We start from the raw sequence: 19,228 nt of genomic DNA, 5'->3' as shown, positions 1-19,228 counted from the left end.
AAGAGGGAGAAGATAAAGGAGAAAATAAGAGGAAGGATAGAATAAGGGCAGTTTTAGCCATGAGCAAAATACACTCTAACCCTGGACAGTGGATTGTAAAGAGGGATTTAAAAGGAAAGAAAGAAAGGCTAAAACCTGTGACTTGAGTCTGGGGGGCGGGGGGAACAAGAAGGGCAAGAAATCAGAATGAGATTGCAGCAAGCATAGAGCACTACTAATAAACATATTCCTTCTCTCACACCACTCTCTTATTCTGTGTAAAGAGGGGGCAGGAAGAAGGGGGTGGTGAAAGTATAAAAGAATATGATGGAGGGAAATACACAATTAACCATCATAATTGTGAATGGGAATGAGATTAATTCACCCATAAAATGAAAGAGGATATGGTATATTATGTTTATAGTTTTCTTCTGATCTGTGGACAGAAGAACAGTTCATGACCAAACAAGGGATAGAGAAGCTCATAGAAAATAAAATGATGGACAATTTTGATTACATAAAATTCAAAATCTTCACACAAACAAAACCAATGAAGTTATAATTGGAAGGGAAATAAATTTTTATGATAAAGATCTCATTACCAAGAAATATAAGGAATCGATCCAAATGTGTAAGGCTGAGCCATTTCCTAATAAATGGCCAAAGAATATGAACAGATAGTTTTAAAAGGAAAAATATCCAAGCTACCAGTAGCCAAAGAAAAATGTTCCACATCATTAATAATTAGACAAATGCACATCAAAGCAGCTCTGAGATGTCACCTCACTGTCATCAGATTGGCAAAGTTGACAAAAATGGAAAAAGACTGATGAAAGTATTATCCTATTAGTTTCTTCTCAAATAAATTTTGTGTTGTAGAGGACTTCAGTAAACAACTCCATTGCTTTATTGAATCCATTTTCACCACCATTGAAAATGGCAACTAATTTGAAAACTTTGGATTGCAATCCCTAATCAAACATATCAGATTGACAGTTCAGTTTTGAAGTCAGCTGATCCAGTTAAAGCAAGACCAGCCACATTCACTTTTTCCCCAGAAGCAAACAGCTGCACAGTCTCTACTACCTTCCTTACCATAGATGTGTCATTTTCCCATTCATAAAGAGGCAAAATGGTCAAAATACGAGGCAGACTGACCTCCCATACTGTATTTCTTTGGGAGATTCACAGTGAATTTGTGCAGAACTTCTCTTGTGTTTTCTTGCAGAGTGCCAAAGAGTATATCACAATAAAGCCAAACTTGCTATCATTAGACAGTGCTGTAAGAAGCTCTATATGAAATTTGTTGTCACACAGATACAATAATGTATTGATTGGTTTGAAAGGTTCAAAGTTATTTTCCTTTCCTTCTGTTGGAGATACTTTGTTATAGAGTTTGAGTCTTTGCTATATGAATGGAAAGTGGTTTATGTGAGATTTTATACTGGATGCAGTTCCAACGTCATCTGCTAACTTTTTTGCCACTTGAGAAATCCAGTCTTTGGGAGGAATGATCAATGTGCCATTGCTGTGGGCCTCTTCCAGGCTCTCGATGAGCTTCTTTATCTTCCAGATCTCTGTGTTCTTTCCACAGCACTGGAAAGGTCAGCCATCTTCTCTTACCTAAAGGCCCAGTCCCAAGTGGTGGTGGCTCCTCCCTGACAGCAGAGCCACAGGACCCCCAATGATTGTGATTTTTGAAATATGTTGTTTGATTTTGTACTTGGGAGTCTACTTGCCAAGACAAACCCAGGAACTCTATGAACACAACTACCAAACACTCTTCACACAAATCAAATCAGATCTAAATAATTGGAAAGATATCAATTGCTCATGGATAGGCAGAGCTAATATAGTAAAAATGACAATACTGCCTAAATTAATTTACTTATTCAGTGCCATACCAATCAGACTACCTAAAAATTATTTTATAGAGCTAGAAAAAATAACAACAAAATTCATCTGGAAAAACAAAAAATCAAGAATATCCAGGGAAATAATGAAAAAAAATTCACAGGAAGGTGGGTTAGCGATACCAAACCTGGAGCTTTACTATAAAGCGGCAATCATCAAAACTATCTGGTACTGGCTAAAAAATAGAGTGGTAGATCAGTGGAATAGGCTAGGCTCAGGAAATGCAGTAGTAAATGACACTAGTAATGTAGTGTTTGATAAACCCAAAGACTCCAACTTCTGGGATAGGAACTCAGTATTTGACAAAAACTGCTGGGAAAACTGGAAGATAGTATGGCAGAAATTAGGCATAGACCAACATCTTACACTTTATACTAAAATAAGGTCAAAATGGATACATGATTTAGACATAAGAGGTGATACCATAGGTAAATTAGGAGAGAAAGGAATAGTCTACCTATCAGATCTTTGGAAAGGAGAACAGTTTTTGACCAAACAAGAGATAGAGTATATTATAAAATGCAAAATGGATGATTTTGATTATATTAAATTAAAAAATTTTTGTACAAACAGAAGCAATGCATCCAAAATTAGAAGGGAGGCAGAAAGCTGGGAAACAATTTTTGAGGCCAGTACTTCTGATAAAGACCTCATCTCTAAAATATATAGGGAACTCAATCAAATTTATAAGAATCCAAGTCATTCCCCAATTGAGAAATGGTCAAAGGATATGAACAGGCAGTTTTCTGATGAAGAAACCAAAGCTATCTATTCCCATATGAAAAAATGCTCTAAATCTCTAATGATTAGAGAGATGCAAATTAAAACAACTCTGAGGTACCACCTGACACCTATCAGATTGGCTAAAATGACAAAAAAGGAAGATAATAAATGTTGGAGAGGCTGTGGGAAAATTGGAACACTAATGCATTGTTGGTGGAGCTGTGAACTGATCCAACCATTCTGGAGAGCAATCTGGAATTATGCCCAAAGGGTGATAAAGCTGTGCATATCCTTTGACCCAGCAATACCACTTTTAGGTCTTTTTCCCAAAGAAATCATGGAAAGGGGAAAGGGACCCACATGTACAGAAATATTTATAGCTGCTCTTTGTGTGGTGGCAAGGAATTGGAAGTTGAGGGGGTGCCCATCAATTGGAGAATGGCTGGACAAGTTGTGGTATATGAATACAATGGAATACTATTGTGCTGTAAGAAATGATGAGCAGGAGGAGTTCAGAGAAACCTGGAGGGTCTTGCGTGAGCTGATGATGAGTGAGATGAGCAGAACCAGAAGAACATTGTACACAGTATCATCAACATTGAGTGTTGACCTACTGTGATGGACTAGATTCTTCTCACCAATGCAATGGTACAGAAGAGTTCCAGGGAACTCATGATAGAAGAGGATCTCCAAATCCAAGGAAAAAAAAAAGAACTATGGAGTATAGATGCTGAATGAACCATACTATTTCTTTTGTTTTTGGTGCTGTTGTTTTTTTTTCTATTTTGAGGTTTTTCATCATTGCTCTGATTTTTTCTCTTATAACAGGACTAATGCAGAAATAGGATTAATGTTATTATGTGTGTATATATATGTGTGTATAGATAAATATATATCTATATATCTATATGTATATAGATATATAGATATATTGATATAACCTATATCAGATTACCTGCTGTCTAGGGGAGGGGGGGGAGGGAGGGGAGGGAGGGAGAAAAATCTGAAATTGTAAAGCTTGTATAAACAAAAGTTGAGAACTATCTTTACATGTAACTGAAAAAATAAAATACCTTATATGTAAAATAAAATAAAATAAAATTTAAAATAAATTAATTAATTTTTTAAAAAAGAAATATGTTTGATTTTGTAGTTTAAGTGATAGGACTTCAATATGGAGTCACTTAGGCTAAGTGGTCCTAATGAACATAAAAAATGTATCACCTGAAATCTCATCATCATGGTGTTGTTTAACTCAGCTTTGCATACTCAACACCTTCTAAACTTCTTTAGCCTCCTCTGTTTCCTGATTAGAAGGTTAGAGAGTAGAGTACTACCAAAGCTTTCTTTTTCGAGGGCTGGGATCTGGACTTTCCAGATAACTCTCCATTTTCTATTTCAGCCCCGCTTGGTTTGAACTTCCTGGAACATTGGTTCCCCCTGATGGTTCTTCCTCCTCCCACTTCCCAGCTTCCTTTTGTGTGTTGTCTTTCCCTGGTAAATTGTAAGCTCCTTGAAGGCAGGGACTGATTTGTATGCCCAGAGTTTAGCATAATGCCTGCTTCATAGTAGACATTAAAAAATGTTTATTGAACTGAACCAAATTGAGAAAATCATGACAGATAGCCTGTACTTTTCCACTGTCCTGACTCATTCTGACCCTCTGTCAAACATGTAAAATGGCTCTTGCTTGGACAAGGCTCCTACTGAGTGTGGCAGATGCATGCCAACACCCATTTCTGGAATCCTTGATTACAGATTTGGACTCTCATCCAATTTCTGGTCCTAATTAGGAAATTCCCCCACCAGAGTCTGGTATGATAAGCAACCTAGGGAATTTCCCCATCACATCTGGGTCTGATTAGGAATGCCCCGTCCCATATCTGGCATTGATTACCTGTTCTCACCAAATTCATCTTTAAGGGATAATCCTTCCCTACTCAGACCCCACTCTGAGCATGTACTGAAATTTTGACATTGTATTACCCCTCATGTGGCCAAATCTTTGTCTATTTTTATTGCCATATAATGTGTGTGCATGTATGTGCTTTTGTTTTTGCCTGCTTGCTGCACCACATAGTAATAAAGATCATTCTTGTGTTAGCTTTCAGAGTACCAATTTGTACATTCTCAAACCTAGATCTTTGTTCTAATCTGAGCCCTGAGGCCAAATAGAGCAATATCTTTAAACCCAGTGATACTACTACTAGGTCTATATCCCAAAGGGACTAAAGGAAGATGGAAAGAGCCCATATGTACAAATATATATATATAAATCAGCTTTTTTCCCCCCAGTGGCCAAGATTTGGAAACTGAGGGGATGCCCATCCATTGGGGAATGACTGAACAAGTTATGTTATAAGATTTTGAAAGAATACTGTTGAGCTATAAGAAATGACAAAGGGCTAGTTTCAGAGAAACTTGAAAAGACTTATATGAACTGATGCAAAATGAAGTGAACAGAATCAGGAGAACAATATCTGAGATAACAACAACAATGTAATAAAAACAACTTCAAAAGATTTAAGTACTCTGAGAAAGGCAATGACCAATCATGATTCTAGAGCACATATGTCAAACACACAGCCCTTGCAGCATGTATCCAGAAACACTTCTAAGTTTTGCCCAAACCAGATTAAAATATAATTGGGAATTAAAATTAAATTAATTAAAATAGGGTATGTGTGTGAAGAGAGAGAGAGAGAGAGAGAGAGAGAGAGAGAGAGAGAGCTTACTTTTTATAATATTTTGGGATAGTTCCCAATTAGGCTATTTTTAAAAGCAACGTAAAGCCTTGCATTTTGAACGCCTGCTCTCCATGTCCCAATTTGGGATAACATCAATGAAAATGTGAAAGCTATGGGTAGAGGGTGCTAAGATCACCATAATTCCTGAGTCTCCTGGCAGAATGGCTGCTGGGGCCTCTGGCTCTCTGATTGCATGGCTATATCCCCTTCCCAGCAGGACACTGTCCTCCAAGACCTAGGGAGGCAGCCAGTGATGCAGCCAGGGCTACAGTCTAGGTGAGGCAGGCATGTGAGGGGCCCAGGGCAGGGCAGCTTCAATAATGATGGAGGCATATGTTATGGAAACAGAGCCTTGTGCATTTATGGTGCTTGAGAGCTCAAGGAAGAGGTTTGCATTCCAAGAATTCAGTCCCCTCCAGGGAGGACAAGAAGCAGCTGCGGGTGCAGAGGCCCCTCTCTCGTAGAGCAGGAAATCACATTTGTCTCCAGCCTCAACCACAGCCCAATGAGTTTTGCAGGACAAGAAGCTATTAACTAACTTTGAATAGAAAGAGTTGTGAGAAGCTGGAGAGATCATGTCGGCTGGCCCTGTCATTTTACAAGAGTAAAAAGTGAGATGACAGAAATGAAGCAGCTTTTGCCAGAACAGAAAGGGCACTTTGAGACCCTCTCATCAAACAGTCTCATTTTACAAGGGAGGAAAAGGAAGCCCAGAGAAATTCAGTAGCTTGTCAGACCTGGATGGGTATTTAGAGACTGTGTAGTCCAACACTCATTTTACAGATGAGAGAACTGAAGTCCACAGAGGTCTTGACATACGGCTTCCTAATAGGGGAAAGTCTGAGCAGGGCACAATGTTTAAGGAGTCAGGGCTGGGATCCTTAAGGTGGATTCTCACTCTCAAACAAGAAGTCCTCCTTACTGAGGAGAAAACAAAGGCAAGTATGTGGAGACGGAGGTCATTCCCTTGATCGATATAAGTCTGTTCCAGGCACAGGATTAGAAGAGCTGGTGACAAAGCAGGGCAAGTCCCCTTTTTTGCCTCAGTTTTCCTGTCTGTCAAGTAAAGACTCAAAATGGCAACCCTGACTGCTCCAAAGAGTTAGCGAGAGGATAAAACAACATGCCTTTTTTTCTTTTAAAAAATTACTTATTCACTTAAATTATTTTGCCAATTATACGTAAAGATATTTTTTGAGTTCCAGATTTCCCCCCCCCCTTCCCTCCCCCTTCCCAAGGACAGTAAGCAATTTGATATAGGTTATACATTACAATGATGTTATACATATTTCCACATTAGTCATGTTGTAAGAGAAGAATCAGAACAAAAGGGGGAAAAACGCAAGAAAGAATAAACAAGAACAATAACAACTAACAACAAAACAACAACCAAAGTGAAAATAATCTGCTTCGATACGCATTCAGACTCCACGGTTCTTTTTCTGAGTGTGGAGAGCATTTTCCACCATAAGTCTTTTGGCATCGTCTTGGATCATTGCATTGCTGTGAAGAGTTAAGTCTATCACAGTTGATCATCACACAATGTTGTTGATATGACACAAGACTTTTGTAATCAGAAAGTGCTAGAGAAAGATGAGAGATGATTCCCAGTTGGAACTGAGTACTCCCTATGGCACTACACAAAGAATCAGCTCTCCTCCCTCACAGCAGGAAAGAGGGAATAATGGTCACAGCTCACTTCTAGACCCCTCACTGTTTGAAACCACCATCCAATAGACTCTCTCCAAAGTTACCAATGATCTCTTAACTGTCAAATCTGACAGACTTTTCCCCAGTCTCATCCTAACATAACTTTGATGGCTTAGAGTGGACCTAAATAGCCATCCTATCTCTTTTGGAGAGAAACCCTACCTGAGGGTCCCCGCCCCTTTTATGTATTTTTTTGTCTCCTTTCTTTTTGTTGGTTTTTTGGTTTTTTGTGAGGCAATTGGGTTAAGTGACTTGTCCAGGGTCACGCAGCTAGTAGGTGTCAAGTGTCTGAGGCCAGGTTTGAACTCAGGTCCTCCTGACCCCAGGGCTGGTGCTCTATCTACTGTGCCACCTAGCTGCCCTTTTGTCTCCTTTCTTACCAAGTCTTTATCACTGAATTTGTGTTGCCTCAGGCAGATTGAGACCTGTGAAAGGTCTTAAGCTTAAAAGGCCAAGGTCTTCCACTGCATTTGGGGCTATCTCCAGTAGTCCTGATCTGTATCCTGGCACTGGACCCAGATAGCTCTGGAGGAGAGAGTGAGGCTGGTGACTTTGCCTAGCCCCTCCTCACTTCAATCCAATCCATTGCAAGTTGACATTACCTCCTGATGTCATGGTTCTCCCCGAGAACAAAAAACAAATAGTAACAACGACATATAAATTGTCAAACCTTGAAGTAGTATGTGAATGCTAGTTGGTAACTCGGCAGCATTTGAGGACATTAGCTACCTTCTCCTCCTGTATACTCTCTTCTTTCTGGGTCTTGGAGACACTGCTATTTCTTGGTTCTCTTCCTTCCTGTCTGGTCACTCCTTTTTTGCTAGATTTACTTCACTCATGTCCCACCCCTAACTTTAAGTGTCCCCCAACACCTCAGATCTATATCAAGCCCTCTTCTCTTCCTCTTCTCCTCTGCACCATCTCACTTGGTGATCAACTCCCATGAGCTCAATTAGCATCTCCAAGCAGATGGTGCCCAATCTATCTATCTAGTCCTAGTGTCTCTTCTGAGCTCCAGTCAGGTATTAGCCTTAGCCCAATCGCATCTCAATCTCTGTCATCTCAAATTCAGTATGTCCAAAACAGAAATCAGTCATTCTATTCCCTTCCCCTCTTCTCAATCCTCTATTTCTGTCCAGGGCACCACCAATATCCCTCCTGCCACCCACGCTCCCAATTTCAGTGTTATCCTCTCTTCTTCCTTCTCCTCCCTCATCCTACCCCATTGCTAAGACTTTTTGATTCCACGTCCTCCCATCTCTTGCATCTATCCTCTTCTCTACTGGTACAGCCTCTGTACCAGTTTAGATCCCTTCTTTCTTGCCTGAACTAATGCAATAGACTCCTCACTGGGCCCTCTGCCTTAAGTGCCCCTCTTTGCCAATACCTCCCCAAAGTGATTTTTCTGACCACGTCATTCCCCCGCTCCTTAGGCCCCCACCTTGTTTCTGTCTCTTGCCTCCACTATAAAGCTAGACTATGTTTTGTGTCTCAGTCTGACTGTTTCCTGACTCAGTTTCCTCTACTCATGGGTGCTCCCTCTTTCCTGCCTTTTTTCTCTTTGTTCCTGTCCTATCTCTTATTCAATTAAGCCCCACCCCCAAGGCAGATGATGCTAGCATCTAAGGCCTACTGTGCCGGGTCTCAACCTCGTTTGATTTGTTTGTGTTTGTTTTGCTGATTTGTTTGTAACATCACCACCTGAGAGAATTCTTTCCTTTTTGCCCATGATTGAGACACTTAACTTGGGAGTATTGGTGCTAAAAGCTGGTGGTTTCAGGATCAAGCTTTGGCTGACTTGTGTACATCCCAGTTCCCTGACCAGCCTTCGTTTATACCACCTCACTTTGGACAAGTGTCCAGCAGTCTGCCAGCCACCCCAAGCTAGCATTCTGTCACTCTGAAGCAGACACCGTGCCACCATGTAGGCCAATGTGAGTGCCCACATTTCTATCTTTGCCTTGCCTCCCGAGTGCTGACTGTGCAGGCTTTCCTTGTCCTAAATCCCAGTTAAAATACCGAGCTCTCAGGGGCCAGCACAAGGTGATTTCTACTTCAGCACTTAATTCTGTTTAAAGCTACTGAGTCTGCATTGGAGAAATTGGAGGCCTATTCTCACTCAGATTCTGTGATTCTGTGAGGTATCATATAGAGGTTTGCAGAGTGAAGAAATGAATGAAGAAACAATGCAGGCCAGCAAAAGACTCAAAGAAGGCCTGTTATTGATGGTTCCTTTGGCTTTAGGTGGTTGTGGAAAGTGGAGTTGGGGATATTTTTATAGAGCCACATTCCTAATTTGTTCCTGGCACACAGTAGGCCCTTGAGAAATGCTAATGTCCTTCCTTGCCCCTTAGCAAGAATGAGGTCCATCACTAGAGGCCACTTCTTTACTTCTGAGCTGCAGGTCCTCCCAGGTGACTGAGATGACTCTAATGAGCAGCTGGGGGGATCTGTTCCCAGGACTCTCCATGCTGAGAAGAGCACAGGGCATTGGTCCCAGCAGACTCTTCCTGTCTCCTCCAGCCCCACCCAGATCAGAAGGCAATAGCTCTTGTTTTTCATGCGCCTTAAGCCTACCAAGAACTCAGCCCTGAATCTGAAGAGAAAAGGTGGCAGTGAGTTGGCAGCTGTGGGCAGAAGCCCTTCTGAATCATAAGAACAGAGTTTGCTCAGTGGTCCAAAGACCTTTGGTGAGGTGATGAGAGCTGACTGAGCCCACAGGTAAGATATGGCTTCCAGGCCAGGGGCAAGGAATGGGTCATCACAGCGTCAACTCTAGCCACTGTCCAGAGCTTTGCTTCTCCTCGTTAAGAAAAAGGAGCCCGGCACACTCTCTCAGGTCTTGGATAGCAATCTATGCCATCTGGACTTAAACCCTACCTCTGACACTAACGAGCTGGAAGATTGTGGGCAAGGCTTTTTACCTCTGGGAGCCTCAGTTTCCCTAGTCAGTAAAATGCACGCAATGCTTGTCACATGGGGCTCTTGTAAGGAAAACTTGAAGAGGCACGCAAAAGAAGTATTGCTCCAATTCAGTAGGAGCAATTCTCCTCAGTCTAGCTTTAAGCAGCAGAGAGTCCCACAGATTTGGTCCCCTCACTTTCCCATTTTCTGTAGCCTCTTTCCACCCCCTGAAATCTCCATCTCTTCACCTGACCCCTTTGTTCTTTTCCTTCTTTGTCTCAGCTGCCTTCATCCCTTTGATTTTTGTTCACCCATTCCTATTCATTCCTTTGAGCTCATCTCCTTCATCCCTTTATTGTCCTTCTCTTTGGGGTCCTAGACAGGGAAGACTCCTCAAATGTCATGTGCTATTACCCTCTTCAGGAAACTGGACTCCTTCATGTGAAGGTGGAACTGAGGCAATGATGCAAGGTGATTTGATTAACAAGAGAGTCAAAGGTCTTCACTAAGGTGAAGCCTCCCTTCAATGACTCCAGTCTAGGCCCAGTTCTGCTTGAGCAGTCAAGTTTGCAAGCAGGCTCTGGATAAGGGTGGGGGAATGTGAAGGCTATGGCTGATTGTCCAGGAAGTGACCTGGGTAGAGAGGCAGGTTGCAGTGCGGAGGGTGAGAAAAGTACTCTCTAAACCTTCAAGCCTGACAGAAATGGGGACAATTATAAGCATGAACATTGTTTGGGTACCTAAAGCAACTCTGGTCTTGGTTCACAAATTGTGCTGCCTTCTGGCAAGTCAACAAAAAGGCTAAATCCAACCACTGTCTTTGAATGGTTCCTCCTGAGCCTGTCCAGTGACAAAGAGAAAGAGAAAAGCTTTACCTTTGCACTGTTCCTGGCCACTTCCCTGGTGACCAAGTCCAGGGACCTGCTCATCACCCTGAAACTGAGTCCTGATGTCTGTCTCCTGTTGCAGGTGGACTCTAGGGCCAGCATTCTCTTAGTTTAGGCTCAATTTTGGCACTGAATGAGTGGCAGAGTAAGTCACTGCATCTTTACAAAAGGTGGTTGGCTTTGCCCTGACATAGCAAGGACATGCAATAAAGATACAGTGAGATGTGACTTCTCCGGTGCCAGTCTCCCTCATCACCCCTGGTCAGTAAGTCATCAGGTGATTTCTGAGGTCTTAGGCACCCAACAAATCTGAGAGACCACATGAGGGGGCAGCTAGGTGGTGCAATGGATAAAGCACTGGCCTTGGATTCAGGAGGACCTGAGTTCAAATCCGGACTCAGACACTTAACACTTACTAGCTGTGTGACCCTGGGTAAGTCACTTAACCCTCATTGCCCAGAAAAAAAGAGACCACATGGTTGGGATTTTCTATGCCCCCAGGAAGCTGCTTCAGGAAAGACAGGGCCAATCCTGCCCTGGGGACAGTTTTGTCTTCCCTGGTTGTGGGTGTGAGGAAAGAAGCAGCATCTGGCAAACGCTGGTCCGATCACATACCACCCACTCGTGGGAAGGTCCTAGGGATCTTCTAGAGGATTGTCCATCATTTAAATGCTTCTAGGATTCTGACTGGACATTCCCCCGGCATGGGCAGTACTATTGCTTCTTTTATTTTTAAGGGAGAAAGGGGAAAAGGCAAAAAAACCCCAAATGAACAAACCAAAGCAAAATTCGAAGGAGACCAAAAGCCAGTTCCAAACCCTAATCCTTTTCTTCCCCACTTTGGAAGAAGCAGATCTCAAGTTTTTATTGGGCAGCCCTCCTAGCATGAGCAATACCCAGGAGAAAAGGGGAACAAAAACAAAGAAGATAAACCCCAAAAATGTGGAGGAGAAAAAAGCCAGAAATCTCAAGTCTCTGTTTCATCCTTTAGAAAGACCAAGGCTCACGTGCTCTGCGTCATGTGTAGCTGGGAGCCAGGCCCTGAATTCACTGACAGGGAGGGTTCTGGAGGCACATAGACAGTCACAACTGGAACTCTGATTGGGTGATGGATATAGAGTGAATGAAGCTCAAAGGAGGAGAGATTACTGACACCTGGAGGTAGGGAGAGAGCACTTGGTAGTGTCAGTGGGGGGCAAGGAGAATCCAACTCCCTTGCCTGGTCCAGTGAGTCCAGGAGGGTGACTGAAAGTGCGGCCAGTGCTGGAAAGAGTGTGTCATGAGGGAGAAGCCAAGGCGTCATTGAGAGCCAGAAGATGGAAACAGTAGGAAAGGAAAAGACGGAAGATGAAAGCAACTTTGTTGCCCACAGAGCACATATGCCAGAGAGCACAGTGGTAACTTTAGAGCAGGATATTGGGCAGGGAGTGTGGGTTGAGGGATCTGGTGGTTGGGAATAAGAGATCTGGCAATGGGCTTTGAATGATGATGGAGGGTGTTTCAGAATCCCTGAGATGGGGAGGGTAGGACCAAGAAGGAGTTTGTTAATCATTTAGGGAAGAGTTTAGGTAAAGGTTGGTTGTTCATGGGAGTTTGGCCTCAGGGTGGAGTCCCCTCAAAGCCTTAGACTGTGTAGGAGAGGAAACCAGTACTTGGAGCTGAAGGCATGGTGTTAATCCCCTTCCCCCAGGTAGGAGGCCAGGCTGGAGATCTGACAGCTTGGCCTATCTCCTCTTCCCTGGAGGGTCTCCTGCTCAGTGGAATGTTGTTACATCAGGAAGCAGGAGGCAGGCAGGAGACCCTTCACCACCAAAGCAGGAGACTCTGGTGCGATGAAGTGGCATGTTTCCTCTTCCCACAGGAGCGGGGAGACCAGGCAGGAGACACAACTGAAGGCAGAGGACTGTTGTTGGACCCAACTTAGGCTGTGCCACAGATCTCAAAATATACTCATTATCTTCCCTCCAAAACCTGCTACTCCTTCCAGTGATTTCCCCAATTGAGTCAGTCCTACCAGCATCCTTTAGGCTGAAAGCCTCAGTTTCATCCTTGATTCTTAGCTCTCCCCAGGGCCACATCCAGGAAGTCACAAAGCCCTAATCTGTCTCTTTATCTCTGTCTTTGTCTCTCCTCTTGGTCTCTGTCTCTGCCTCTATCTGTCTCTCTGTCTCTCTCTGTTTCTCTTCTCTGTCTTTGTTTCTCTCTCTGTCTCTGTCTTCTCTCTCTTTCTCTGCCTGTCTCTCTCTGTCTCTGTCCTGTCTCTCTGTCTCTGTCTTTCCTTTTCTGCCTGTTTCTGTCTCTCTGTCTTTGTCTCTCTCTTCCTGTCTCTGTCTCTCTCTGCCTGTCTGTTTTTCTCTCTGTCTCTGTCTTCTCTCTGTCTCTCTGTTTCTGTCTTTCTGTCTCTGTCTCTCTGTCTTTCTCTTTTTCTGCCTCTATCTGTCCCTCTGTCTCTCCTCTCTCAGTCTTTGTCTCTTTTCTCTGTCTTTCTTCTGTCTCTGTCTCTGTATCTCACATTTTTCCTCTGCTTGCCATTCCCATAATCCAGGCCTTCCCACCATCTCACACTTCATTGCTTCCTATACTTTCCATTTTCTATAACTAGCCTCTGAGCTCCCTCCTTTCCAACCTATTCTCTAATTCTGTGAGAACTTAACACGTGACCCCAGGGCTTTCTGGATGGATGGGGCTTCTTCAAGCATTGGTGGGGCTGGGTCTCCCTAGGCAGGCTGGGTGTAGAATTAGCCTTGAGAACTCAGAGAGGGCTTCTCTGGTCTTTCCTTCTCCATACATGTTGTGAGCAGACAATAGGAGCCAGGCTGCTTGGTCCCCCAGAGGTTTGGAAAGTCCCGGCTCCCCACTGTTGTGGAGGGAGCCCAAGTCTCTAATTACTTCCTCTGGGCTTCACTTGCCAAGGGTTCCTTCCATTGCCTTCTCACACTCAGCACACCTTGACAGCATCTGCTTCCTGTTGGGCTGGAACACCAAAGACATCCAGTGACCACAGGGCACATCTCACCGGGGATGCCCCAATATGGCCAGCCCAGAGTCTGACTTGGGACTGGCCACTGCCCTGGAACTCTGTCGCACAAATTTCCATCTGAAGACATTTCTCAGCAAAGCTGAGAGGATCACAGCCTGAGCAGCTAGGAGGGACCTCCTTTTACAAAGGAAGAGATTGAGGCCCCCGGGGGAGAGAAGGGATGAGGCGGGTCATATAAGTGGCAAGAGACAGAATGAGGGAGTGAGGGTTCTGACAACAAACACAGAGCTCTTTCCACTCTGCTAGCCTGTTCAGCATAAAGGGTCATGGGTTCAGAACTGGAGGGGGGCACAGAGGTCTTTAAGTCTCACGCCTTGGGGGCAGCTAGGTGGCACAGTGGATAGAGCACTGGCCCTGGAGTCAGGAATACCTGAGTTCAAATCCAGCCTCAGACACTTAACACTTACTAGTTGTGTGACCCTGGGCAAGTCACTTAACCCCAATTGCCTCACTAAAAAAAAAAGACAAACCCCCAAAAACCAAAGTCTCACACCTTCATTTTAGAGATGAGCAACCTGAGGCCCTGAGAGGGGTCACCCAGATAGCCTGTGGCAGGGCCAGGATTCTAACTCAGGTCCCCTGAGACAGCCCCTCTGCAGCACACCACAGCCCTTGGGGTTTCACCAATTCCTAGCTTGTGGGCCTTTGCCTCTCTCCCAGGTGGCCAGCACCACCTGACAACCAACCAATGGGGGGATGGGGCAAGAAAAAAGTGTCCATTCTGTTGCAATCCTGCAACACTTGTAGTGCTATTCTCACAGGGTGCCCCCTCAGCTATGAGGAGCCAGGCCACCCCAGATGAGAAACAGAACTTCACAGAAATCCATGAGGAATTAGTTGCCACAAAGAGAGGTTGAGGCACTTCTTCAGGCTTCAAGGAGGTTGACCCGTCTCACTATTAAGCAGGCCACCAGCTCACTGACACCCAGGACAGTGCTGAGGGCACTGAGCCTTGGTAGAAACCACAGTTCATGTTTGAACTTGGAGTAATTCTTCTTTGACAAGTGATCTTTGACCCCAATAGAGTTGGCCTCATCCCAAATCTCTGTTCCTTTCAAAAGTGATGTCGGAGGAATAACATTTGCACCCAGGTTTGAACTGGAAATCCAAATTCTTTGGCTTTGTCCTGTTCCTTCCCAGGGGACTCCAAGGTGAAATCTTTCTGTGTTTGAGTCCGTATCGCCATTGTGGGGATGGGGACCCACCAGTTCCAAAGCCCATTTAGGGCATATGGTGCAATGAAAGATGGGCTCCAAAAAGAGACTTAAATGGACCTGAGTACAATCTTCCCATTTACAGATGAGAAAACTGAGAGGTAAAAAGACTTGCCCCAGTCAATTAAACTCAGTTTCCCTGAGAGTGCTGCCCATGGAATCCAAAGCTAAAAAGGGAACAGTCTTGCTCCTGGAGGAGCTTCCCTTCTCTCTCAGCATGCAGGAAACTTGTATGCCTGGTTTTCAATCTTTTCTGATAAGGGTATTTCATATCATTGGCTTCCTTGAAGTCCTGTGTCTTTTGCCATATGCATTTAAGTACATCGTTCTGAGGACAGTTTAAAAAATATTAAGAACAAACTACATGTCAGTCATTGTGCTAATTACTGGGGATGTTGTTCAGTTGTGTCCTACCCTCCATGTCCCCATTTGGAGTTTTCTTGGCAAAGATACTGGAGCAGTTTGTCATTTCTTTCTCCAGTTCATTTTACAGAAGAGGAAACTGAGGCAAGTGACTTGCCCAGGCTTCACTAGACTGCTCCAGGGATCCAGGACACACCAAAGGGCAAGAACCGTTGTCTTAGGAGAGACGACATGAACTCAGGCAATTCTTTCCAAGTAGAAAGCAGAAGGGGAAAAGGAGAGACCAGTAACGTTGAAGGAGGAGAGGATACAAATGGCTGAGGCATGAGGGAAGGCTACAGAAAAGAGGCTGACCCCGAGCTGTGGTTGGAGGAAGAAGATAAGGAATATAAAAGGCAACAATGAGGAACATTAACTCCTTGGAGCATTTGGAGTTTGGGGATTGACTAGTTATAGGGTTTGTTTGAGCTAGCACCGGGATGGGACCACTGTGAAAGAAGGCTGGGGAAGCAAGCTGGAGGCAGACTGTGGCATGCTAGAAATAAACAGCAGGCTAAGGACTGTGTATTTTAGCCAGCAGGTGCTAAGAAGCCATGGGAAGGTTGTGAGTGACATGATCAGACATCAGGCAGAAAGATTATTTCAGCAGCCCCAGTGGGAAGGCTGGATTAGAGAAGGGGAGAGCTGGGAAGCAGGAAGATTGATGGGGAGGGTGTTACAATAATCCAAGAGAGCAATGTGAGCAGAAATAAGAGGCTGAGTGCCAGAGATGTTGTGAAGAGAGAAAGGACGAGACTAAAAAATGGATCAGACGGTGGGGTTGAGAGTCAAAGGTGATGATGAGGTTTCAAATCTGAGTAACTGGGAAGGTTTGGAATTTTTTTGACCCCACAAAACCTTCGTGAAAGACAGGAAGCAAAATTGCATTGCTTTAATCAAGCAAGAGAGATTTGATGTTGTGTATGCAACCCTGGCAAATAGTAGCAAAGCTCATTTTATCCAAACAAGCCATGACTTCACAAGCAGGGCTTAAATAACATTAAGTAACTAGGAGAACATTAAGGTTGGGGATGGAGATTTTCACAGAATGCCTCTTCTTCCTTTTCAGCTTGCTCCATATCCAGGTTTTGGGGAAAAGGAATGGAAAAAAACATTTCCCTCTCATGGGTGGCTACAGACTGCAGGTTCTCAAGAACATTGAGAATCACCCTTGGGAACAATACACCACTACAAGGGGAAGAGGAAAGTGTGTTTTGGCAGCCGAAGAAGTACATGAACCTGGATGCCCAAATAATAATCCGACACAAACTGACATTTAGAAAAAAACAAGTCAGTGACTTCCCTTGAGATCCAACACTACTGACTTCGCAGCCCTACTGAGCCCTGATGAGAATTCTTGAAGTCTGTGTCAGACAAGAGATGCTTTGACAAACTGTGCCCTTTGGCTATTTCTGTTTGGTTTTGTTTGTTTGTTTGTTTGTTTTTTGCGGGGCAATGGGGATTAAGTGACTTGCCCAAGGTCACACAGCTAGTAAGTGTCAAGTGTCTGAGGCCGGATTTGAACTCAGGAACTCCTGAATCCAGGGCCGGTGCTTTATCCACTGCGCCACCTAGCTGCCCCCCTTTGGCTATTTCTAAAGAACTGGGATTTGCTGTTGTGCCCTCCCTAGCCACCTGCCCACGGGCACTATGAAATGAATTACCAAGAGATTGGCAACCACACCAAGGTGACCGAGTTCATTCTTGTGGGGCTGTCCCAACAGCCTGCATCTCAGATTGCCCTCTTCTGGACACTGCTCTTTGTCTACTTGGTGACACTGCTTGGCAACAGCGCCATCATATTGGCAGTGTGGGCTGAACCTCAGCTCCATACGCCCATGTATTTCTTCCTCAGTAACCTATCCTTCCTAGATCTTCTCTTCTCCACAAGCACTGTTCCCCTTATCATGATGAATGCCTTATGGGACTTCCCCACCATCTCCTACAATGACTGCTTTAGCCAGCTTGCCATCAGAGCCTTCTTGGCACTGACTGAATGCTTCCTCCTTGCCATCATGGCCTATGACCGCTTTGTGGCAATCTCCACCCCGCTGCGCTATTCTGTGGTCATGAGCTCTCGAGTCTGCAGGGGACTGGCCTCAGCTTCCTGGACAGTGGCACTCCTGGTCACTGTTATCCCAATTTTGACAGTGCCCATCAGCTTCTGTGGGAGAAATGCCATTAACCACTTCTCCTGTGAAGTCCAAGCCATCTTCAAATTGCTCTGCTCAGACACCACCTTGCTGGAGAGTCTGATGATGGCTTCTGCCACCATCTCCATGCCAGTGCCTTTGGCTTTCATCTTGGCCTCCTACCTGCGCATTCTTCTTGCAGTCCTCAGAATCCACCCCACAAAGGCTAGGCTCAAAGCCTTTTCTACCTGTGGCTCCCACTTGACTACGGTCACCATCTACTTTGGGACACTCATCTACATTTATTTGAAGCCTCAGAATAAAGAATCTCAAGATCAAGACAAAATCTTCTCCATATTTTATGCAGCTGTGACCCCCATGTTAAATCCCCTTATTTACACCTTAAGAAACAAAGACATGAAATCTGCCCTCAGAAAAGTCACCTTACGGACAAAATCTTGGTGGTAGATACTGTGACGATGCCCCGCAGTGGACAGGCCAACTTGAGTTCAGTACTGGCTGTGATGGGATTGGATTTGTAGGGTTGAACATTCCCCAATAGTTGGGTCACAGGATGCCCAACTAATCGTGTAAAAAGATCTCCTGAGTACATAGTATGGCAGTAGGCACTATGAGGAGATACAGATGCATAAGATGTCCCTTGCCTTCCAGGAGGTTACAGTCCAGTGTCAGGGCCATCTTCCCACACTGGAGGTTGGTTCAGCTTCCCACACCCCCACACCCCCAACTGCAGGGCTTGCTTTAGTTCTAGTTCATGCAATCTTGCCAGCTATTAAGGAGGAGGTGAGAGTATGAGGCAAAGCATGCAGGTTTCTCAGGATGGAAAATAGTCTAGTTTGGCTGGAACCCAGAGTGTTTTGAAGGAGAGTAGTGGGAGTTAAGGCTCAGCAGGTGAGTGCAATTCAATTCAACAATATCGTTTCTGCACCTACTATGGACAAAGCTCTGTACACTAAGACCTAGGAAAGATAGGGCCATGCAAAATGACCCCATACTCCTCCTCATGAAGCAGGCAGCTCAATAGGGCAACTGATTACTGAAATCCAAGACCAAACATGATGAGTGCATAAAGGAAGTTTGAGTGGTATGTTATTCAGGGTCTATGGTAGAAAATCATTATTTCCAATGGGGCTTCTCAGGAAAGGATTTTTTTAAAGCATTTTTTTGTAAAGTCTATTTTTATTGGGGGGGGGACAAGGCAAGGAACATTAAGTGACTTGCCCAGGGTCACACAGCTAGTAAGTGTCAAGTGCCTGAGGCCTGATTTGAACTCAGGTCCTCCTGAATCCAGGGCCAGTACTCTACCCACTGCGCCACCTACCTGACCCTAGAGCCAACTTTTTCAGGATTTTTAGTGGGGAAAAGGAGAAGAGAGATGGGATGGAAGTCAGATTGCAAATGACCTTGATTGTCAAACTAAAGAATGTAGACAATAGTAATCATAACCGGGGTTATGGGCTTTGGTTCTGGGACAGTCATTGATAAGGTCCCAAAGTCAGAAAAACCTGAGATCAAATACCACTTCAGATGCCTCCTAGCTGTGTGAACCTGGGCA

General features: G+C 44.3%; 1 protein-coding gene and 1 pseudogene across 1 annotated transcript; one reads left to right on the top strand and one right to left on the bottom strand.

The window, feature by feature from the left end:
• Positions 1-757: 757 nt before the first annotated feature.
• LOC122734010 lies at positions 758-15,090 on the bottom strand (annotated as a pseudogene).
• Positions 15,091-17,175: 2,085 nt separating this feature from the next.
• LOC122734009 (olfactory receptor 13H1-like) lies at positions 17,176-18,120 on the top strand. The gene has a single exon (XM_043974692.1). It carries the CDS (start codon positions 17,176-17,178, stop codon positions 18,118-18,120), a length of 945 nt encoding a protein of 314 aa, XP_043830627.1.
• The last annotated feature ends 1,108 nt before the right edge of the window (positions 18,121-19,228 follow it).

Source organism: Dromiciops gliroides, chromosome X (assembly GCF_019393635.1).
Source record: "Dromiciops gliroides isolate mDroGli1 chromosome X, mDroGli1.pri, whole genome shotgun sequence".
Classification (NCBI taxonomy): Eukaryota; Metazoa; Chordata; class Mammalia; order Microbiotheria; family Microbiotheriidae; genus Dromiciops; species Dromiciops gliroides.
Note: the sequence above shows the minus strand (reverse complement) of the source record. Positions and strands in the feature narration are given on the sequence as shown.